The sequence below is a fragment of the Aotus nancymaae genome, unplaced genomic scaffold (assembly GCF_030222135.1).
Source record: "Aotus nancymaae isolate 86718 unplaced genomic scaffold, 86718_ANA_hifiasm-v0.15.2.pri h1tg000076l, whole genome shotgun sequence".
Classification (NCBI taxonomy): Eukaryota; Metazoa; Chordata; class Mammalia; order Primates; family Aotidae; genus Aotus; species Aotus nancymaae.
Genome location: NW_026988491.1, coordinates 20265723 through 20291270, shown reverse-complemented (window position 1 = coordinate 20291270; position 25548 = coordinate 20265723). Strand labels below are relative to the sequence as shown.

Here is a 25548-nt window from a genome sequence, read left to right as displayed (position 1 = left end):
GCTCCCAAAATGGGAGCTTCACAGAAGATATACCTGCCTGACTTACCCATCAAAGGATCCCCAAGGCTGGGAACATTCATATTTGATGAACGGGTAAATCAGAAACAGAGATGAAAGGACCCCCAGAGCTCCAGACTTCAACCAGGAGGGAGTCTAAGGGGCCAAGCTGGCCTAGGAGACCCAGACTGACCAGCCTCCAGCCGGAATTCCTTCAGAAAGTCTACTTTAAACCCTTTCCTTCAACCCTTCGAAAAGCTCTCACCATGGTGCAGGGAAGTAAGCACAGCCCTGGGAACTTAATAGGCAAACAAATCCCAATTCTACCCTGGGCTCTGCACCTCACTAACTGGATGGCCTCTCCTTAAAATGTGGTTAGCAGAACCTGCTTTGCAAGGCTGATGCAAAGATTAAAGTTGATAATATATGTAATTCACTAAGCACAGTGCTGGGACGTAGTAAACACTAAACAATAAATCATCAGTCCCTTTTGTCTTTTAAGCAAAGGAGGAACCCAAATTAGGTTAGATGATACGAAATCCCCCTCAACTCAGATCTTTAGTCCTGGAGCAGAGACAGAGCCAAATTTCCCTTTAGCTGGGTTAGAAGTGGGACAACCTATCAAGACAAACACTGAGAATTACTGGCCCCCTGATAAAGACCTGCTACATAACCATCCATTCCATTTTCCCAAAACTACAACCAAAGTCATCTGAGTGCTAGTGCACTCCATCCCTTGAGGCAACGATGAGCAAGGCAAATATTCATAACACCCAGCTGGACTCAGGATTTGACTACAAGAATAAAGAAGACTCCAGCGCATCCAGAGTAAGATTTTGGTGTTGTGTCAGAGTCTTTGGGAGGAGAAAAAAAAATCCCAGAGTTAATGCTTTCAGGTTCAGGCCTTTTGTTGATGCAGGTAAGAAACTGGAAGAAACAGAGGCATTTGAGTTGATACTCAAAGAATGAACTCCTTCATAACCTCTAAACTGTCTGCTGAGAAATCGGCAATGCTATTAGCGACCACACAAGTGACAGGACACACCACCGACTTCCTGTGCGCCCCGGTGACCTCTACACAGCAGCACTTGGGCACACTCCATATTTACTCATGGTGCAATCTGGTCCTGACTACAGTGAGTTATTTCACAAGACTTTTAAGGGTTACTACATTTTGTTCCTGTAAGAGGCCAGTCCAAATTAGCAACAAAAGAAGAGTTAAACACAAGAAAAACCACCTCTTTGGGCTCAAGAAAGGCAGTCCTGAGCATTAAAAAGGTAAAATGTTTATTCTCTATCATCTTTCTTTTGCAAAAATGAGTCCAGTAAGTAGTCTCAAACTCTTGAAGATGAGGAGTGACAAAATGATGTGCCATATACTAAAAGTGCAAGGTGTCTAGAGTTTGGTTCTGTGCCATGTCTCACGGGAATTATTCCAGTTATCAATGGCTACATAACAAATTACCCCAAAATTTAGCATCTTAAAATGGACATTTTATTTCAATTTTTCTCCTCTACTCTGTTTTTCAGACTAGATGATTTCTACTGATACATCTTAAAGTGTACTGGCTCTTTCTTCTGTGATCTTTCTTGAGGTTAAGCACATTTGGTAATTTTTAAAATTTTTAGATACTCTATTTTTCAGTTCTAGAATTTCCATTTGGTTCTCTGAAGTTTCTCTTTCTCTGCTGAGATATCCTATCTTTTCATTTCTATGAAGCATATTTCCTTGTCATCCTTGGGCATGGTTACATTTGCTGCTTTAAAATCCTTGTCTGCTAAACCCAGTATCTGTGTCTTCTCACTCACAGTCTCCACTGATTATCTTTTTAACTGAGAACAGATCACATTTTCCTGTACATCAAGTAATTTTTTTTTTTTTTTTTTTTGAGACGGAGTTTCGCTCTTGATACCCAGGCTGGAGCGCAATGGCGCGATCTCGGCTCACCGCAATCTCCGCCTCCTGGGTTCAGGCAATTCTCCTGCCTCAGCCTCCTGAGTAGCTGGGATTACAGGCACGCGCCACCGTGCCCAGCTAATTTTTTGTATTAGTAGAGACGGGGTTTCACCATGTTGACCAGGATGGTCTCGATCTCTTGACCTCGTGATCCACCCGCCTCGGCCTCCCAAAGTGCTGGGATTACAGGCTTGAGCCACCGCGCCCGGCCTAAGTAATTTTAAACTATATCCTGGACATTGCACAATACATTATGTTGTAGCAATTCTGGATCCTATTATGTTCCTCTAAAGAGTGTTCATATTTAGGCCAGGCGTAGTGGCTCACTCCTATAATCCCAGTACTTTGGGAGGCCAAGGAAGGTGGATCACCTGAGGTCAAGAGTTTGAGACCATCCTGGCTAACATGGTGAAATCCCATCTCTACTAAAAATACAAAAAATTAGCCAGGTGTGGTGGCACACACCAATCCCAGCTACCCAGAAGGCTAAGGCAGGAGAATCGCTTGAACTCAAGAGGCGGAGGTTACAGTGAGTCAAGATCATGCCACTGCACTCCAGCCTGGACAACAGAGCAAGACTCCATCTCAAAAAAAAAGGGTGTTGATATTTTTCTTTTAGAAGGCAGTTATCAATGATCTACAGTATAAGTTGGACTTGTACTATAAACTCTAGGGTAGGTGCTCTAAATCTTAATATGATTATTTCATCCTTAGTTTAGTTGCTTGGAGCCTGCCCCACACGTGTGACTCGGACATTAGCAGAAATTTAGGTAGTTGATACATAGAGTTTGGGTTTGTTTTCTACTTTCCACAATTCCCCCCTCACTTTCCAATGATATGGTTGCCCTCAAACTGTCCTTTGATTCTTCAAGCTAGAAAGAAAGACTGAAGATTTTGTAACTGACTTTTCACTGCCCTGATGCCATACACTCACATACATTCACTGCCCTGAATGACACATTCCCTGTGTCATTCCCTTCTTCCGGTGTCAACTGCAGTCCAGAATATGCCCATTTGTGTCAAATTCGAGTGTCTTCACATGACTGTTGTTTGTCCAAAGTTTATAATTGCTATTTGCAGAAGAATCAGACCAACAGTAACTGACTGGGCTACTAACAGAAACAGGACCTACATCACCTTTTTTTTTTTTTTTTTCCTATTTTTCACTTTTTCTCACAATACTATAGGTCATTCAGAAAGGGTTTTGACCAGTAGGGGGGGCCCTGATCTATGTGGCATCAGCTGGGCAAGTAAGAAACTGAGGCTGGATCTACTCCCAACATGGTTTCTCACACACGCCTCGTGCCTTGATGTTCCTTGACTAGACTTTTCCTCTCTCCTCATTGTATCTTATCTTCCAGCCTTTCCCACGTGTATTCAGCAACTCACAGCAAGGTCATCTCAGGGAATCTATACTCCTCACGTGGTGACCGGCTTCTAAGAAGCCAGAAATAGAATCAGCTAGACCAGTTAAGGGATATGCTAGAAATTGTATAGGATCACGTATTTGATTGCTCACAGTAGCCACAGATTCAAGGGGATGGACAAATAGATGCCACCCCTTGACAGGGGAGTGGCAAAGTCATACTGCAAAAACACACGTAAAATGCAAGACGTTGTGCCATCATCTTAAAAAAGTATAATCTGGTACAAATTTAATTCATATTTAACTAGGCAAATCAAATGTCACCCAAAGTAAAACTCCAGAAAAATACAGGAAGATGAGATCGATCTGAAGCATGTAGTCCAATTGCCCTGAGATCTTTCTTACCATTCTCTCACATTCTCGATACAATTACCTTTAAGTTCATCCACACATAAGAGATTTCTAAAAGCAGCCTACTGGATCCTCAAAGACTTCATACTTAAATATTATATTCCTTTTATATCCATTTTAAAACACCTAGAAGAAAAGGCTTATGATGCTACCGTCCATAAACACAGGCTATAAGTTTTATTTTTTCTTAAGATAACAGGCAATAATAACTAGTGTTTATTAAATATCTACTATGTGCTAGAAATCTGTCTAGGCTACAAAGAGCCTATATATTAATATATATGTATATATACATACGTGTGTGTGTGTGTGTGTGTGTGTGTGTATACATATAAAATATGTATCTCTCTCTAAGCTACTTTCTAAGCACCTCAGGCTTTCACTCCAAAAGAGTGAATGTCTTCCAAAGACTATATTCTAAATGAAGCCATGTATGTGTAATACATACTAAGCAATCCTCTTACCTTGTCTTGGTTATCTTTATTCTTGTAACACAGATTTCCAATCAGACGAATGAGATGAGACTTAAACCCCTCGGCCACATTGGAGATGTCACCTTCTGCTCTCACGCAACCACAAGTACTGAAAATGTTTGTGGTTTCTTTCGCAGCTACGTGAATCACCCGTAAAAGATCTATAACCAAAAGAGTAAACTTCATTTTCCATAGAAAAGTAACTTTCAGTATTTTGTACTACCAGTTTTCTATAAACAAATCTAATTTATTTTACTAGAATAAAGATAGAGCACAGAAAGCTGTCTTTAAACAATGATTCAAAGGCTCTTCTGCCTTTGCTTTAAATTTTTTTACTCTAGTTTTAGAGACATAAGCCATAATGACTGTCCCAACTCAGAATTTCTTTTTATCTACAAAGTTAGCCAAAAATTTGCTAGCATCCTTCTTACAAAAAGGTTTCCAATCTCAACTTCTTTATGAAAGATCTCTGCTAATAACTTTAGTCAGTGAAGTCTAAAACACGGTATCTATCTATAATGACGCATATGACAGAAACCAAGAGTGCTTGTTCCTCCCCCTCATCTGATCGGCCATATCATCAGAAGGCAGCATGTGTTCGACATACTTCACTTCAGCTACATTCAGGAGAAAGAACTTGCCACTGCTATTCTCTATGAGCACCTCCCAGCAGCCAATGAAAACAGACAATCTTTCAGGAACTGTATTTCAGTGTTTCCCCATTATCTCATTTAACCCTCTCAACAAACCTATATAGGAAGGTATCGCTTTCCCAATTTTAAAATGAAGAAAAGAGGCTCAGAAAAGTTGGTACTTGGCAGAGTTGGGATGGCAACACACATTGACCCTGGCTCCAAACTCAGGCTCTGTCCGTAATCACTCAGTGTCCCAGGTTCCTGGTGTTGTATTTGAATTATCACTAAAAGCACTGTACTCAAAATACAACACTGATGGGAACTCTAAGGATCTTCCTCTACAGCTCACTGCTAGCTCGTCTATACTGCTAGACACAAAGCCATCTTTCTCAATACACTGGTCTCCAGAGTAAGTATCATCTCTTTAAAGGAAAAAATGGTGAATAATGAATAGCAAACCTAAGCATGGTTAGCCACAAGAAACAGGTTCTACTTGAATTATTTTGCAAACAGCTTTTTAGCAAGGGTGGTAATACTTTTAACAATGGCTTCTTGTTTAAACCATTTTCTCATAAGATTTTTATATATAATACGTATACAACATCATTCTATGTGTTCACTAAATGTAAATGAGAAAAATTCACTGCCACGTTTTGCAAAGCTATAGTAATATAAAACCACTATCATCATCGCAAACCTCCCCTGCCCCTCCATCTTCATCACATCCTATATTGATGAAACATCTACTATGTGCGTAACAGGCACTGTTATCCTCATGTTACTGAGAAGGAATCTTCAGTTAAACAGAACGGAAAGGGCTGAACAACAATGTGGGCTCAGGTTTATCTGGCCCCGCCCAAACTGTTACAATACTGTGATTCCTCTCAAAATACTATATTCACAAAATTCCCAAAAGTACACTGAAAATTCAGGATTTGTGTTTGGATTTACATTACAGTATGACAGGCCAAAGATTTCTTAGCTAAAAATACAATGTGTGATATTTCACTCACCAATCACTCTTTCCAGCAAGCCAGGGAAAACCTGCAGATAGCCAAGCAGCTCGGTGTTCGCAGTCATTTCGCAAAGGACGTCGAGAAGCCTAATCGTAGCCAGTGCCTCCTAGAAAGAAAAGAAAACATAACTTTTAAGAGTATTTGAAGTGAAATGATTTGTTATAAATAACAGTAAGAAAATATTTCAATAAATTTAAAGAGTCAGTGCTTGTAATAAGTCTAGAGAGAGAAACAAAACTATGAAGAACAAAACCGAAGTATGAAATATGTAAATGACTCGTCATTTTCACTAACAGCAGACATCTGCCATCAGAATGCAAGATTATGTGTCATTATGTGTCTTCTTGGAGCAAAGAGTCAGAAAAGTTCTTATTCAAGCAAAAAGATATTCCAACAGTGGAATAAGTGTTCAAAATTACTAGCTACATACATAACATTTATGCAAATACTTTCTTTTTAAAGCATTCCCAGCATGCAAGTTCCACTTTAAAGATACAAATATCCCACGAAATACATTAATTTCTTGTCCACAGAAATCCTGTAAAATGCTGTGGTTGAAAAGACTCCGGCTTTAAGAACTTACATAATTTCTGGGTAAATATGAACTTCTACGCAGTATCTTGGTAGATGAGAAAGACAGAGTTATTTGAAAACATTACTTCACACAGCTACTAAATAATTTATCAAATACACTGCATGACCAAGAAACTACCCAGTACCAACTGCATAGCATTAGTCTATATAAAAATTATAAATGTAACTTTTGTATGGATTGTGAAACCCATTTTTATTTTATTTTTTTGAGATGAAGTCTCCCTCTGTAGCTCAGGCTGGAGTGCAGTGGCACAATCTCGGCTCACTGCAACCTCCGCCTCCCGGGTTTAAACAATCCTCTGCCTCAGTCTTCCGAGTAGCTGGGATTATAGGTGCCCGACACCACACCCGGCCAATTTTTGTATATTTAATAGAGATGGGGTTTCACCATGTTGGCCAGGCTGGTCTTGAACTCCTGACCTCAGGTGATCCACCCGCCTCAGCCTCCCAAAGTGTTGGGATTACAGGCATGAGCCACCGCACCCGGCCTGAACCCCATTTTTAAAGTACCTATTCATTGACAAAATGTGGCAGAGATTATAAAGTTAGTCCATAAAGATAACATTCTTCACTTTGGGAGGCCAAGGCCAGGGGATCACTTGAGGTCAAGAGTTCGAGCTCAGCCTGGCCAACATGGTGAAATCCTGTCTCTACTAAAAAAAATATAAAAATTAGCCAGGCATGGTGGCAGGACACCTGTAATCCCAGCTACTAGGGAGGTTGAGGCAGGAGAATTGTTTCAACCCAGGAGGTAAAGGTTGCAGTGAGCCAAGATTACACCACTGCACTCTCTAGCCTGGGCAACAGAGCAAGACTGTCTCAAAAAAAAAAAAAAAAAAGATAACATCTTCAAAAGAAAGAAAGATAAATTACTTCCTTGTTAATTCTAAATGTGTATTTACTGTTTTCTAATCAGGAGACTTAAAGGTAATAGTTTATTACAGTATTCTGAAATCTCAAAATAAATAGCAAGAAACAACACATATAATGTCTTGGATCTTTAATTTTATATCATAGTCTTCTTTTGCTAAAGAGTTAAGGGGGGAAAATCTAGATTAGAAGTCTAAAGTTAGTACCATATTAAAACCAGTCTTGAGTAAATCCATCAATTTCACAAGGTTTCAACATCCTCTTTTGTAAAGGTGTGGCTACCCAGATTGTTATCTTGAGATACCACTGTTCCTTCAAGAATAGACCTGAAGCAGAGCATGTACAAAGTAACCCTGGATATCTTGTCATAGCAGGTAACAAAGAAGCTATTACAGGCTACTAGGGTCACATCGGAAGGAATCAGAAACAACTCGAGGAGGCTCACACTGGACAGCGATGGCACATTAAACGTCAGAAAGAATCACAACAGCAACAGACTGAAAGCAAAGCAAGTTGTTTTGAAGCTATGGCTTCATAATGAAAATAAAACAAAAAACCAACTTGCTGGTCATCTTCAGATGATGCCACCAAACCAACTCATTACTCTGAAGACTGGTAATCAAAGGGAGAAACAAGCACTTATCCTGCCTTTCTTCATCCAGTGTACCTCACAGAACCCAAGAATTTACTAGGGAAAGTTTCTCTTTAAAAAATATTCCTGCTAATAAACAAAGAATGAACAATAACATTAAAATACCACCATTTTCCAACACCTAGAGAATTCACGGATCTAGGTAATTAACAACTGCTAACATCACAAAGAGATAACCAAGCCTCGTGTGTTTCTTGATGAAAGTAGTATCACCAACAATGAAACATTACTGCAAAAACAAACAAACAAAAATAACCCAAATCTGAATATGCCTCGGGAACTAACTTTCATTCACAGGAAATGCAAGGTAAAGAAGAATATGTTAAGTGCCACCCTGGGGACATACTCATCAAAATCTGAAATCTAGAAAAGTCTACAGGAAAAACAACCTAGTTTCTCCAACAATTAAGTAGCAAAAAGGAAAAAAAGAGGAGGAAAGGGAAACCTATACACTAGAGTGAAGTTAGGTCAATCAATTGCAATATATGGCCCCTTATCCATATGCTATTTCAACAAAATAAACTTGAAAATGATTATTAGATGATGGGGAAAATCTGAATATTAATTAATAATTCATGTTATGAGTTATTTTAGATGTCCTCATAGAATTACACTTGTGGCTGAAGACTCCTTATTATTTAGAGTAACTGACGAAATACGTTGGAGCTTTGATTTGGTCCACAGCAACTGGCATAAGAATGAGTGGAACTGTGGTGGAAAAAAGCATGGTGATGAACGAGAAGCTGCTGAAGCTGGGGGATGGCATATGGAGTTTAAGTACACTTTCTTCTTAGTCTATGTTTGAAATTTCCACGTTAAAATGACAGAAATAAAATTAGAGGTTGGAAGAGATTAAATGGAAATTTCCTTCCAGCTCTTAAATTCTATGATATTAACTAAAATAAACCTAAAAGAAAATTAATCTATCCCCACCTAACACATTCCCAATTTTAGTCATTAAAATCCTTTTATTAATAAAGGGTTTTTAATGCGCATCTGGAAATTAGTAATGGAAGAATAGCCAGGAAAAATTACTCTCTTAAAAAATAAGATTAATGAGTAAACTCCCCTTCCAGATATTTAAAAGTCTTATGAAACTATATTAATTAAATGAGGCACTAGAGGAAAAAAAAAAAACAAGCAAATGAAGGGAACATTGTGAAAGATTTTGAAGTCAGCAAAAGAAAAAAAAAAAGATTAGTCTCCTGTCTAGCTCACCTGTCTCAGTTAACACTGCCATATAGTATCTTTGAACAATTTTACAGCTTTGTAAGTTACAGAAAACTTATAATAATACAGAATTATTCCTGCCCATTAAAATGCAAATTAGTTATATCTGCCTGGACTGCAACTGCTTTCTGCATAGATCAGTTTTTGCATTTACTTCTATGTTCATTTCAGCATTCCTTTATTGCACATAAACACATACTTCTCTGAATTCTCCCTTCTCCAGCTGTTAACATCTTACTGGTTCCTTCCAACTTATTCGGAGGGAACCAGTAATTGATCCAAATAAATAGAAGAATTTAGGACATGATATAGGTGGATGAGAGATCCTCGAGCCCAGGAGCTGGAGAACACAGCGAGCTATGATTGCACCACTACACTTCAGCCAGGACAACAGGGCAAGATCCTGTCTCAATTCAAAAAAAAAATCAGTGGAAAGGGTACGATTATTCACTAAATGGTACTGAAACAACCACAAACAGATAACATTTAGGGAACGTTAACTAGGTACCAATCAGCACATTAAACGCTTATATTAAAATACAACCCAGCTGGTTATAGTGGCTCATGCGTATAATCCTAGCACTCTGGAAGGCCGAGGAAGGTGGATGACCCAAGGTCAGGAGTCTGAGACCAGCCTGGCCAACACAGCAAAACCCCATCTCTACTAAAAACACAAAAATTAGCCAGGCATGGTAGTGGGTGCCTGTAATCCCAGCTACTTGGGAGACTGAGGCAGGATAATCACTTGAACCCGGGAGATGGAGGTTGCAGTGAGCTGAGACAGTGCCACTGCATTCCAGCCTGGGCAACACAGCAAGACTCTATCTCAAAAGAAAAATAATAATAATAATAATAATAATAATACAACCCATTTTAAGAAAAACAACGGCAGAGAGAGGATGAGTAACTTTTCCAAGATCATACACCTGTTAAAGAAGAAATCGAGATTCAAACTCAGTCAGTCTCACACCAAATATTTTATAATTTTGGATAGTCGAAAGACAAAAATAATTCATTTAGATCCATAATTCATTCCTTACTAAAAAATAAATTCTAGATAAATAAAAAACTGTGGACTAAGTACTGAAAGAACTAGACTACAGAGGTGTTATTTCTACAATCAAAGTGGAGAATTTACAAACAACAAGAAAAATCTTCTTGGCTGTCAGCTGTCAAAAAAAAAAAGAAAGAAATAATCCAGAGGCCAGAAGGATAAAATTGATAAGCTTAACTGATTAAACACGAACCAAAAACAACTAAAAGACTAAGAGAACATCAGAAATAACTTCAGACAAAAATTAACTACATTAAAAAAAGTTTACTATACGTATGACAGAAAGATTAATTTCCAGAAAATGCTTTTTAATAAATGCATTTTTAAAGGTAACCTAATATGCAAAACAAATATAATGGTCACTTAAAAACATTAATGAGAAATAGCTCATGCAATCCTGCGTTGCATCTGTGTTCAACTTAGAAATCTCTCTGAAGTTTTTAAATACACATCATTCTTTGACCCAGCAATTCAACTCCAGGAATTGATAATCTCAGATTTACTTGCCCAAAATTTGTACAAGGATGTTCACTGTAACATTATTTGTAAAGGTTAAAAGAAAAAAAAAAAAGCAACCTGGAAGCAGCTGAAATGTCTACAGGGAACAAATGAAAAAGATTACAATGCATCTATAAAGTTAAATATTATTCAACTATTAAAAACATACAATGAATACATGTTAAAGTGCAAAGATGTACAAGTTATATCATAAATAAGTGAAAACAGTGTTGAAGAATAGTGTAAAAAATGAAAACAAAAAATGTACAGGTATGTATATACAAAAAAAGACCTTTGAAAAGAAAACAAAAAAAGGATATGCAGATAGATCTGTAGAAAACAAATGGAGGCTGGGCAAAAAGCAGGAAACTGTAACTTTTTTTTCCCCCTGTGAGATGGAGTCCCACTCTGTTGCCCAGGCCGAAGTGCAATGGCATGATCTCGGCTCACTGCAACATCCACCTCCCAGGTTCAAACAAGTCTCCTGCCTCAGACTCTCGAGTAGCTAGGATTACAATTACAGATGCCTGTCAACACTCCTGGCTAATTTTTGTATTTTTAGTAGAGATGGAGTTTTACCATGCTGGTCAGGCTAGTCTCGAACTCCTGACCTCAGGTAATCTGCCACCTCGGCCTCCCAAAGTGCTAGGATTACAGCCATGAGCCACCACACCCAGCTGAAACTTTGTAACTTTATGTTTCACTGACTTCAGCTTAAATAATTTTTAACAACAAAGCAAATATTATTTGCATAATACCAAAATTCGAGCCCTTAACGTGGAAAAATTACAGTATTACAGAATTTGTATTAAATATGTATTAAACGCCTACTGCATAACAGATACTACAGTATGGCCTAAATTGGGGTTGCAAAAATTAAAATAGAATGCGAATCCCACAACCTGAGGACAATTCTTGTAATATATAGGTATCAGAAAATACAAAGCTAAAAAGAATGTTTTTTAAGCTTTCAGAGAAAAGGCAAGGCTTGCTACAAGTGCACAAGATTCAGAACTGACAAAAATATATCAAAAACTGGAAACAATATACAAAACGTATCAAAGGACGGGAATAAGTACATTAACATGAGAACCCAAAACTATTTTTATAAAGAAACACATGAAGAAAACCTTGGGATTTTAAAACCAAACAACTACATAAATTAAACAAAACATAAAACATCCTATAAATACAACCGTTTCCATTCTCACTTTTCAATCATAGCATTGAGAACTTTACTGAATATCTATCTTGTTCTAAAAAGATCACAAATAGGTAAATGTAGTGGTTTGGCAGAAGATGGCTGGGGAGGACGAGGCAGGTAGAAAGCCCTGATCTGTAGCATTTGCTGGTTTCCATGGCAGAACTACTTCCACCATGGATGATTTCAAGGTAGCAACAATTTAACAATCGGCTCACAAATTTCTAAGCACTTAATCATCAACTCTTAGAAGTCACCACAGGCCAGCTCCAGTATAACACTTGGTCTTTGGCATATTTAAATACTGGCATAGGGGTCCTCTTTAAAAATATATATATATGACATATCTACAGTAATATGCGCAAGTCATAAATGTATAGCTCAATAAACTTCCAAAAGCAAATTAATTTGGCTTTGCAAAAGAAAACTGCCTACAATTTTTTTTTTTTTTTTTTTGAGACAGGGTCTCACTCTTCCCCATGCTGGAGTGCAGTACTGCGATCACAGCTCACTGCAGCCTCAACTTTCTGGGCTCAGGCAAGCCTCCCACCTCAGCCTCCCAAGTAGCTAGGACCACAGGCGCATACCACCACGCCCAGCTAATTCTTTGTTTTTTGTACAGATGGAGTCTCCTTATGTTGCCCAGGCTGGTCTCCAACTCCTGGGCTTAAGCAATCCTCCCAGGCCTTGGCATCCCAAAGTACTGGGATTACGGGTGTGAGCCACTATTCCCAGTCTACAATTTTTCATTCCATTAATATATAAAAATACCTCCCAGCTTAGAGAAAAAAATGTCTGAAGAAAATATATAAATTTTCCTAAATATGAAAGGTTAATCCAGGAATTTCTCACTACAATACTGAAAATCACCTATACTTTAAACAGAGGTGCCTTGAAAAGTTTAAAGATGTGATCTGCCTTTTCTCTGTCTCCCAGAGAATTGTTAAAATTTTCTTAAGCACGACTCACTGCTCCTCCTGCTGGATACAAAGGCAAGTCTATCTCCAGAAAGTAAATGCAAGCCCCTGAATAAAGACCTTTCTTTCCTATCACAGAAAATGAGAACTAAAGCAGCAGCATGATTAGTAAGACCTAACACGGTCAACACGACAAAGCACAGAAAATCAACAGCAAAATGGTCTTGAACAAAAGTATATCCACAAAAAAGGAAATACATTCTCGTGGCCAAGCAGTCATAACCATGAGCTGTACTTACAAAAGGAGTTAACAGTTTCACAGTATTACACATCACTCTCCAGGAAACACTATGGATCATATTCTCTACCTTCCCCTCTGTGAACAGTGAATGAGTATCCACTCTGGATTCCAATCCCTTTCCTCCAGTCTCATCTATTTGCCAACAGTGATTCCAGCATCAATCACTCCCTCTCCACCTGACCGTTCATTCAGCACACAAAGGAATTCTCTATCATCTTTTATTAAAATGTGTTTAAATCAGCTTTATTGAGGTATAATATACATATAATGAAATACATCCAACTTAAGTATGCAGTATAGAGTTGTGTCAAGGTATACAGCTATGTGTCACATTCTACTATCCAGAAAGTTCCCTCATGTCCTTCTGCAATCAATTCCACTCCTTCATTTCCAGACCCAGGTGACATCTCATCTGTTTCCTATCATGACCAATATGTCTGGCCTGTCACCGAACCCACAGAAATAGAATCAGCATGTTCTCCAGTCTGTCTGGCTTCTCTCCCTCAGCACTTCTGAGATTCTTCCCTGTTGTTGTATCACAAGTGCATCCCTTTTTATGGCTGAGTGGTCCAGAGAAAGAACAATTCTAACTTTATGACAGAAGAAAGGGAGAACAGATAAAAATGGAAAGTTCTGAGGGAAAGAGAATTAACATAAGCTCACTTCCACGTCCTAAATAAACAAGACCTGAATGATCTAAGGCAGGCTTAAGGAGAAAAAAACAATAGTTTAAATAATTAACCCGGACAGTATACAACTAGGAATCTCCTATAAAAGAGAGAAGAAGCAAACTGTCTAGAAAGTGGTTTGGAAGCATGTATCAAGTGCTTTAAACATGTGATATCCTTATACATAGCAATTTCACTTCTAAGATTATGCCCTAGGATAATAGCTGTGGAAATGTGCAAAGATGTAACTATAAAAACATAGTACAGTATTATCTAAAATAAGTAGAAATAAGAACAACCTAGGCCAGACGTGGTAGCTCATGCCAGTAATCTCAGCACTCTGGGAGGCCAAGGCAGGCAGATCACGTGAAGTCATGAGTTTGAGACCAGCCTGGCCAATATGGCGAAACCTCATCTCTACTAAAAATACAAAAATTAGCTGGGCATGGTGGTGCGCAACTGCAATCCCAGCTATTTGGGTGGTCAAGACAGGAGAAATGATTGAACCCAGGAGGCGAAGGCTACAGTGAGTTGAGATTGCGCCACTGTACTCCAGCCTGGGTGACAGAGCGAGACTCTGTCTCAAAAAAACAAAAACAACCGAAATGTCCAGCTACAGGGATATGGTCAAATAAATAGGAAATTCTTTATGAAATGTTACGTTCGCTTTTTTTTTTTTTAGATAAGGGTCTCACTCCATCACCAGGGCTGGAGTGCAGTGGGGCAATCATGGCTCACCGTAGCCTCAACCTCCTGGGCTCAAGTGACCCTCCCACCTCAGCTCCCAAGTAGCTGGGTCTATAGCCATGTGCCACTATGCCCAGTTAATTTTTGTGTTTTTTGCAGAAATGGGGTTTCACCATGTTGTCCAGAATGATCTAGAATTCCTAGGCTCAAGCGATCTTCCTGCCTTGGCCTCCCAAAGAAGTGGAGTTAAAAGTGTGAGCCACCATGCCCAAACTGTGTTGGCATTTTCAAAAGACATTTATAATGTATTATTTATTCATTCAGCAAATATTAAGTGCCTACCATATACACAGTACTATGAACAAAAGAGTCAAACTTTCTGCCCTCCTAGAGCTTACATTCAGAAGAGAAAATGGGGACCTGCAAATAGAAGGCATAGAAAGGCCCCACTTTTAATAAATACATATGTGCACGTGTCTATGTATGTGTGCACATATTTGATGTCATCTGCTTAGAAAAATACATTAACCAGAATTTTTTTAAGTCACTGACTCTGGATGGTAAGAATAAGGACACTGTTCTCCTTTATCTAAATTTTCTAACTATTCTCATATATGGATACATTACTTACATAATATTTTTAAAAGCTTTTAAAAAAGAATTCTCATAGACAACTTGGCTGAGCTAGAAAATCTATCCATTCTCTTTTACCCAAGATTGGGAAATATGTCTCCCTTACCTCATCATCTGGAGGGTCCTCAGAGGCCAACCTGAGCACAGTCTTGCACTGATCCACAAAGGTGCTTGAGACCAACTCAGCATGGTGTAAAAACACAGGGATGTCATCCTTGGTGAGTGGCTCCTCACTCGTTAGCTTGGCTATCATGAGGTCTAACAGTGTAACTCTACAAAACATAAAGGATTTCCGCATCAATCTGTAATACTTAAATTACACAATGCTAAAGATACCTAGGGAAGCAACTTTCAGGGAATATTATTCTTTTAAATTCCTTACCTTGCTTATAATGTCTAGCTAGAAAAAACATTTTATGAATAAAGTTAATCTTCATCAATCACCTATTTTTTAAATTTTAGTTTCTTTGATGTGACTTGGCCACAGAAACTAGAATTGTTTAATGCACCTTTTATATCCATTACTTTCAACATTAAGTCAACATTTTAGAAATGCTCAGTTTTTTGTATAACCACATCTACAATAATAGCAACAGCAAAGTGAAATGGGTTAACGTTTATCCACTATTTTCTACTGAGCTAAGCACTGTATCATTTAATCCTTACAAAAACTCCATGAGGCAGGTACTGTCATTAGTTTCACATTAAAGATGGGTAAATAAGGCTTGGTGAGGTTAATTAACTTGTCCAGTGCCACAGAACCACTGAGAGTCTAAGCCAGGATTCAATCTATGCCTTGAGCCAGGTGCTTTAACCACTCCTTTGATAGTCTTCATTGTGAAACTTTACTATTTGTTTTACTTTACAAAAACACAAATCTAAAGACCAAGACTGTGCCATTGTTACGTCAATATATAAATTACCAAATAAATATTTCTTTTCAACTATCTCTTTCCTTCTCCTAGGAAAAATGAATCATACATAGGTCAATCTATCTAGAATAAATCAATTAGGACATCGTTCAAAATTATATTTTGATTTGGGATTGTATGTATAATTCTCATTTATTTCTATAGAAGAAAGGGTACGAATATCTAAACTGCTTTTTAGTAAATAAAGGTAAATACACTCAAATTAGGCATGGAACATTTCTTACCAAGACAAAATTTGAATTATTTACTGCTTCAAGTAAGAAATAAAACTATACCAAATGCTTCCTGTACTGTGGCCAAATGATGGGAAATATCATCAGTCTGGAAAAATCACCTACAGAACTTAGAAATTTTCAAAACTCCTAAAACCACAGATTTCTTGTGGCAATAAATTAATCCAAAATAAAACAAATATACAGTTCACTCAGTTGTGCACAATATTAGAGAATTTCTGTTTTCCTTTATTTCCATATAATCTTTAAAAATAAACTGAGGCTAAAAGTTCTAAAGCTTGAAATAAAAGGTCAACAGGTGCCACAATGGAATCTCCTGAAAGCATAAAATGCACAGCTCAATAACACAGTGGAGAACACAAAATATCCCGGTAACAGTCAACAGGATGGCTGGAACAATACCTCACATCTTGGTATTAATGTTGAACATAAATCATCTAACTGCTCCACTTAAAAGATACAGATTGGCAGAATGGATTTAAAAAACTCACAAACCAAATATTTGCTGTCTTCAAGAGACTCACCTAAAACATAAGGAGTCTTATAGAACAAAAGTAAAGGGGATGGAAAAAGATATTTCATGTAAATGGAAACCAAAAGCGAGCAGAATAGCTCCTCTTACATAAAATAAAATAGACTTTAAAGCAATAACAGTTAAAAAAAAAAAAAAGACAAAGAAGGCCATTATATAATACAAAAGGATCAATCCAACAAGAAGACAATCCTAAATACATATGCCCCTAATTCAGAGCTCCCAGATTCACAAAGCAATTACTAGACCTAAGAAAAGATAGACCACATGACAGGCCACAAAGCAAGTCTCAATAAATTTTTTAAAAATCGAAATACATTGGTCAGGCGTGGTGGCTCACACCTGTAATCCCAACACTTTGGGAGGCCGAGGCAGGCAGATCACCTGAGATCAAGAGTTCAAGACCAGCCTGCTGAACATGTGAAACCCCATCTCCACTAAAAATAAAAAAAATAAAAAATAATAAAAACCCAGCTGGGAGTGGTGGCAGGAACCTGTAATCCAGTTACTTGGGAAGCTGAGGAAGGAGAATCACTTGAACCTGGGAGGCAGAGGGAGGTTGCAGTAAGCTGAGATCGCACCATTGCACTCCAGCCTGGGCAAGAGAACAATACTCAGTCAAAAAGCAAGCAGAGGGCAAGGGAGGGGAGGGGAGGGCAGAGGAAGGGAGGGGAGGGGAGGGGAGGGCAGGGGAGGGTGGGGGAGGGGGAGGGGAGGGGAGGGAAACTATATCAAGTATCTTCTCAAACCACAACAGAATAGAAATCAATTCCAAAAGGAACCCTCAAAACTACATAAATACATGGAAATTAAATAAGTTGTTCCTGCATGATTTTGGGATAAACAATGAAATCAAGATGGACATTTTAAAGTTCTTCTAAATAAATGATAACAGTGATACAAGTTATCAAAACTTCTGGGATACAGCAAAAGCAGTGCTAAAAGGAAAGTTTATAGTGCTAAATGCCTACATCAAAAAATCCGAAAGATCACAAGTTGACAATCCAACATCATACCTCAAAGAACTAGAGAAACAAGAACACACTAGGCCAGTTGTGGTGGCTTACACCTGTAATTCCAGCACTTTGAGGGGCAGAGGCAGGAGGATTGCTTAGCCCAAAAGTTTGAGACCAGCCTGAGCAACATGACAAAATACTGTCTCCACAAAATATTAAAAAATTAGGCATGGTGGTGCATGCCTGTAGTCCCAGCTACTTGGGAGGTTGAGATGAGAGAATCACTTCAGCCTGGGAAGGTCAAGGGTGCAGTGATCGTGCCACCCACACACCAGCCTGGGTGACAGAGCACGACCCAATCACAAGAAGAACAAGCCAAACCCAAAGCTAGCAAAAGAAAAGAAGTAACAAAGATCAGAGCAGAACTAAACGAACTCGAAACAAAAGATCAAAATACAAAATATAAAAATTGGCTCTTTGAAAAGATAAATAAAATCAATAGACCATTAACTAGATTAACCAAGAAGAGAGAAAATTCAAATTAGCTCAATTAGAAACAGAAATGGAGACATTACGGCTAACACCACAGAATTACAAAAGATCATTTAAAGACACTATAAACACCTCTATGCAAACAAACTAGAAAATTTAGGGGAAATGAACAAATCTCTGGAAACATACAACCCTCCTGGCTTAAATCAGAAAGAATTAGGAGGCCTGAACAGACCAATAACAACCAGTGAGATTGAATCAGTAATAACAAAAATTGCCAAAAAATAAAAAGCCCAGGGCCAGACAGATAAATGGCCAAATTCCACCAGACATTCAAAGAATTGGCACCAAGCATACTGAAACTATTCCAAAAGGTTGAGAAAGAGAGAATCCTATCTAAGTCATTCTATGAAGCCATTATCTCTGATACCAAAACCAGGAACGGACATAACAGAAAAAGAAAACCATAGACCAATATCCCTGGTGAACACAGATTTAAAAATCCTCAACAAAATAACAGCAAACTGAATCCCACAGCACATCAAAAAGATACTTCACCATGAGCAAGTGGGTTTCATCCTAGGATGTAGGGATGGTTCAACAAACCCAAGTAAATGTGACTCATCACTTAAACAGAATTAAAAACAAAAACCATACGATCATCTCAATAGATGCAGAAAAACCTTCAAAAAATCCAGCATCACTTTATGATAAAAATTGGCCGGGCGCGGTGGCTCAAGCCTGTAATCCCAGCACTTTGGGAGGCCGAGACGGGTGGATCACGAGGTCGAGAGATCGAGACCGTTCTGGTCAACATGGTGAAACCCCGTCTCTACTAATACAAAAAATTAGCTGGGCATGGTGGCGCGTGCCTGTAATCCCAGCTACTCAGGAGGCTGAGGCAGGAGAATTGCCTGAACCCAGGAGGCGGAGGTTGCGGTGAGCCGTGATCGCGCCATTGCACTCCAGCCTGGGTAACGAGTGAAACTCCGCCTCAAAAAAAAAAAAAAAAAAAAAAAAAATCTAGGCACAGAAGGAACATACCTCAAAATAATAAAAGCCAATCTCATACTTAATGGAGAAAAGATGAAAGCATCACCCCTAAGAACTGGAACAAGACAAGGATGCCCACTTTCACCACTTCTATTCAGTATAAAACTGGAAGTTCTATCCAGAACAATCAGGCAAGAGAAATAAACAAAGGGCATCCAAATTGGAAAAGAGGAAGTCAAACTATCTCTGTTTGCCAATGATATGATCACATACCTAGAAAACCCTAAAGACTTTACCAAAAGACTCCTAGATTTGATCAATGAATTCAGTAAAGTCAAAGTTCACAAAATCAATGTACACAAATTAGTAGCAGTGCTATACATCAACAATAACCAAGTTGAGAAACAAATCGAGAACAAAATCCCTTTTAAAATAGCTGCAAAAAAAAAAAAAAAAAAAAATCAAATGCCTGGGAATATACTTAACTAAGAAGATGTAAGATCTCTACAAGGAAAACTATAAAACATGGCTGAAAGAAATCACAGATGACACAAACAAATGGAAATACATCTCATGCTCATCGACTGGAAGAATCAATATTAAAATGACCATAATGCCCAAAGCAATATACAGATTCAATACAATTCCTATCAAAACACCAACATCATTTTTCACACAATTAGAAAAATAATCCTAAAATTCACATGGAACCAAAAGAGAGCCCAAATAGACAAAGCAATGTTAAGCAAAAAGAACGATTCTAGAGGCATCACATTACTCCAACTTCAAATTATACTACAAGGCTATAGTAACCAAAATAGCATTGTACTGATACAAAGGTAGCTATACAGACCAATGGAACAGAATAAAGAACCCAGAAATAAGGCCAAATATTTACAATCAACTGATCTTTCATAAAAGCATACAAAAACATAAATTGGGGAAAGAACCTCCTATTCAATAATGGTTCTGGGAAAACTGAATTGTCACAGGTAGAAAAATGAAACTGGATCTCTCACCATACACAAAAATCAACTCGAGATGGATAGAAGATTTAAATCTAAGACCGGAAACCATAAAAATTTTAGGAAAAACACTTTATGACATTGTCCAAGGCAAAGCATTTATGAGTAAGATCACAAAAGCAAATGGAACAAAAACTAAATAAATGGGACCTACTTAAACTAAAATGCTTCTGTGCAGCAGAAGACATAATCATCAGAGTAAACAGACAACCAAAAGAATGGGAGAAAATATTTGCAACTATGCATCTGACAAAGAACTAATACCCAGAATCTACAAGGAACTCGAACAAAGCAGCAAGAAAAAAACAAATAATTCCATCAAAAAGTGGGCAAATGACATGAATAGTCATTTCTCAAGATATGCAAATGGCCAATAAACATGAAAAAATGCTCAACATCACTAATCATCAGGGAAATGCAAATTAAAACCATAAGATGCCACCTTACCCTGCCAGAATGGCCATTATTAAAAAGTCAGAAAAGCAATAGATGTTGCCATGGATGTGGTGAAGAAGGAACGCATATGCAATGCTGGGGGAAATGTAAAATAGTATAACCTTTATGGAAAAATAGTATGGGGACTTCTCAGAAGAACTAAAAAGTAGATCTACCATACAATCCAGCAATCCCACTACTGGGTATCTACCCAAAGGAAAAGACACCTGCACACATATGTTTATCACAGCATAATCCACAATTGCAAAGACATGGAACCAACCTAAGTATCCATCAACTGATGAATGAATAAAGAAAATGCGATATATATACAGAATGGACTACTACTCAGCCACAAAAAAAGAATGAAATAACGTCTTATGCAGCAACTTGGATGGAGCTAGAGGCCCTTCTTCTTCCTTATTTTTAGAGTCTGAGTCTCGCTCTGTTACCTAGGCTGGAGCGCAGTAGCATGATCTTAGCTTACTGCAACCTCCACCTCCCGGATTCCATCAATTCTTATGCCTCAGCCTCTCCGGGCAGCTGGGATTACAGGCATGTGCCAATACGCATGGCTAATTTTTGTATTTTTAGTAGAGACGGGGTTTCTCCATGTTGGCCAGGCTGGTCTCAAACTCCTGGTCTCAAGTGATCTGTCCTCCTCAGCCTCTCAAAGTGCTGGGATTACAGGTTGAGTCACTGCACCCAGCTGGAGGCCATTATTCCAAGTGAAGCACTCAGAAATGGAAAAATCAACTACCATACATTCTCACTTACAAGTGAGGGCTAAGCTATGGGTACACAAAGATATACAGAGTAGTATAATGGACACTGGAGAGTCAGAAGCGGGGAGGTTAGGAGGAGGGTAAGGAATAAAAACTACTTACCAGGTATAATATACACTATCAGGCCAGGCGCTGTGGCTCACACCTGTAATCCCAGCACTTTGGGAGGCTGAGGCAGGCGGACCACAAGGTCAAGACATTGAGACCATCCTGGCTAACACAGTGAAATCCCAGCTCTACTAAAATATACAAAAATTAGCTGGGCATGGTGGCGTACGCCTGTAGTACCAGCTACTTGGGAGGCTGAGGCAGGAGCATTGCTTGAACCCGGGAGGCGGAAGCAGTGAGCCGAGCTTGCGCCACTGCACTCCAGCCTGGCACCTGGCAACAGAGCAAGACTCTGTCTCAAAAAGAAAAAACAAAATTTATATATATATATATATATATACACATACACACACACACACACACACACACACACACAAGTCAGGTGACAGGTGCCCTAAAATCACCAACTTCACCATTATACAACTCATCAATGTAACCAAAAACCATTTGTACCCCAAAAACTATTGAAATTTTACATCTATATAAAATATAGATATACCTATCTATACATATCTCTATCACAAGTAAATCTACCTACCTACCTACCTACATATATATACACACGTATAACTTTCAAGGAATGCTAAGAAAGAGGCCACCATGTGACCCAAATGCCTGATCTAAATATATTCCTTTTAAATTGGATTATATAATGCAGCAGTTATTGCTAGGTATAAGAAGTCAGGATCCCTGGCTTCAGGGAATTTGGCACCTAGTTCACGACTACTTGAATAAGTAATGAAATAGAAAATAATTTTATCACATTTGTGAGTGTTAAGGTATCCACAGATAGGAATGTAGGGAAATGAGAAAGACAACAGATGGATTACAGCTGGAGAAACGAACCCAACACCAGTGCAGATCTTGAATCAGGGGCAGATCCCAAAAGGGCAGTCCCGAGGTGAGGGTAAGAAGGGTGGGCCCCAAGGGGGTGGATATCACAGTTGTTCAGCAGCAACAGGACACTCCGGGGTTCCAAGTGGATGAAGCGCAGGGAGAGGTGCAAGTGCTGAGAGGATAGGTGGAAGCACATGCTGCCTTCCTTACACAGTGACACCCAGGCCAGCCTCCTCTGGCTCAACATCTCCCTGGCCAAGCAGATGCCGCCTGCATGATGCAGCTTTATATGGTTACAAGATGAGAGATCTAACAAGGTCGGTACTGAGTGATTTCAAGGACAGAAGGGGGCAAAGTCAGAAACGAATCTTTAAAATATAAAAGTACAAACTAAGTTTGAGTATCACCTCAGAATAGACTATCCGTCATTAAATGATCCTATTTAGATTAAGTCAGCTGCCATTTAAAACTTCTAATGGTTCCCGCTATTAAGAAATGAGTCTAAAAGCTCTTTAGTCTGGGATATGGGTCTCCCCACCAGACACCTCACCCAACTCTCCAACTCCCTCTACCTCTTCCTTGAAAATGTAACAGAATACAAGTGGTCTAACTAACGCTGGCTACTCATTGACTTACTCACTCTGGTGTGAAGGATGCAAAAGTAGGAAAGACCCAGCTAAAGGGGTTAGAGGCTAGCTGTCTAGAATTATTACACATCAGTGTGAAAGTCTTGCTCCCTTAACCCAGAAATCATCACTCAGGCTACTTTGAGTTCACCAGACACACTCCTCCATGCAGAGCCAAGCAGCCATAATTTTCTCTCTCAACCACTGGCTGTCATTAGCATTCTATTTCAAATTCTCTCCTGATTAAACACAGTACTTACACAGTCTGCCTTAAAATTATGATTCCTCTTTTTTTTTTCCATGTGATGGAGTCTCGCTCTGCTGCCTAGGCTGAAATGCAGTGGCATGATCTCAGCACACTGCAACCTCCGCCTCCCAGGTTAAGGTGATTCTCCTGGCTCAGCCTCCCGAGTAGCTGGAACTATGGGCCTCAGAACTCCTATATGGAAAATGGCAAGAATAATACCTATTTCACAGTGTTTGTGAGGATTAAATGACAAGGGCTACATGGTGCCTTCTAGACATAACAGTGATACTGCCTGGAGAAAAAGGCAAGGTCCTCAGCATAGCAGTAGTAGTTGGTATACTTGTAGTTGCGGTAATAGCAGTAATAGCAGTATAGCACGGAAGCAGAAATAGCAATAGTTCACGTTATAGGTCAAGGTATTTGCCCTGGGTTACAGAGGTACTGAGGTGGTATTTGAACTCTTTCTGATGCCAAAGTCAAATTTTACACACATTTCAATCAGTTATCACAATAATTTCATGGGGTAGCTACTATTATTATCTTCATTAACTTGACCAAAGTAGTAAGTGGCAGCACTAGCATCTGTCCTCGACTACTGTGCTGTACATACAGATTATAAACCTGAAAACTACATCAGCTGTTTACCATGAGCAGCTAGTCCAATTTGTTAATATTCACTTCAATTCACCTGGAAGGGAGACCAGACAAGTATGTAAATGTAGGCTCTCATTTTTGCTGAATCATGCCACATGAATTAATGGTTGGTCTACATCCAAATTTTCCCCACCAAGTAACCTGCCCAAACAGACTACCAGCCTCTAGGTGAAGAAGTCAACTAATTTTGACAACAATGAAAAGAACTAGCACAAGAAAAAAGCTTAAGAATTTACACAGCACTTTCATTCTGGTACATAACAATGCATGGTTATTACCCTCACATGAGGGCAGGGACTGTGTCTCAGTAATGTTCACACACACTCACTTGCCCTCTCACCTCCCACCATAGGATAACACAGCAACAAAGACCCATGTTCTTGGACTTCCCAGCCTCCAGATTGTTATAAATAAGTTTCTTTTCTTTGTAAATTACCCACTCTCCAATACTCTGTTACGGCAGCAGAAACCAGACTAAGGCAGTGGATGCATCATTTTACATTCCCACCAGTGGAAACATAAACAGTGCACAAGGGTTCCAATTTCTCCATATCCTTGCCTAAACTTGTTATTTTCAGTTTGTTGATAGTAGACATCCTAATGGGTACCAAGTGGTATATCACTGTAGTTTGTCGTTTAATGGGTACAGAGTTTCTGATATACAAGATGAAAAAGTTCTAGAGGTTGGCACAATGTGAACATACTTACCACCACTGAACTGTACATTAAAAAATGGTTACAATAGGCTGGGCACGGTGGCTCAAGCCTGTAATCCCAGCACTTTGGGAGGCCGAGGCGGGTGGATCACGAGGTCAAGAGATCGAGACCATCCTGGTCAACATTGTGAAACCCCGTCTCTACTAATACAAAAAAATTAGCTGGGCATGGTGGCGCGTGCCTGTAATCCCAGCTACTCAGGAAGCTGAGGCAGGAGAATTGCCTGAACCCAGGAGGCGGAGGTTGCGGTGAGCCGAGATCGCGCCATTGCACTCCAGCCTGGGTAACGAGAGCGAAACTCCGTCTCAAAAAAAAAAAAAAAAAAAAAAAAAAAAAAATGGTTACAATAACAGTTTGGCATGGTGGCCCATGCCTGTACTCCCAGCTGCTGGGGAGGCTGAGGTGGGAGGATTGCTTGAGGCCATGAGTTTAAGGCTCTAGTGCACTATGATCACACGTGTGAGTAGCCACTGCACTCCAGCCTGGGCAACAGAGCATGACCCTGTCTTATACTTTCTCCAAAAAAAAAAAAAAAATGGTTGTAATAGCAAACTTTGTATTATGTGTGATTTACCACAATTTTTTGACAAAAGCTATTGTCAAAATCTAGTCAAAAATTCCATAGGGTAAACTAGGGCTGCGACAAAAAAAGAGAATACAATACATAAGACCTTGAGATGGTCTTATGTATAACTGATAAGGTTTACTGACCAGCATGAACTAAAAAGTTAAAAGTGAAGAAGCTGAGGATAACCCTGAGGTTTCCAACTTAGCAGATAATATTAATCAGTATACTAGATGAACACTTTATTGAGT

General features: G+C 39.0%; 1 protein-coding gene across 1 annotated transcript in view; it reads right to left on the bottom strand.

Moving 5' to 3' along the window:
• Positions 1–25548, bottom strand: part of ATXN10 (ataxin 10) — a 169308-nt gene that overhangs the window by 93850 nt on the left and 49910 nt on the right. Inside the window, exons 7-9 of the mRNA XM_012449460.2 lie at positions 15267–15432; positions 5853–5961; positions 4196–4365 (exon numbers count right to left, since the gene is read on the bottom strand). Coding sequence (XP_012304883.1) covers positions 4196–4365; positions 5853–5961; positions 15267–15432 — 445 coding nt within the window. The remainder of the gene's footprint in view (positions 1–4195; positions 4366–5852; positions 5962–15266; positions 15433–25548) is intronic.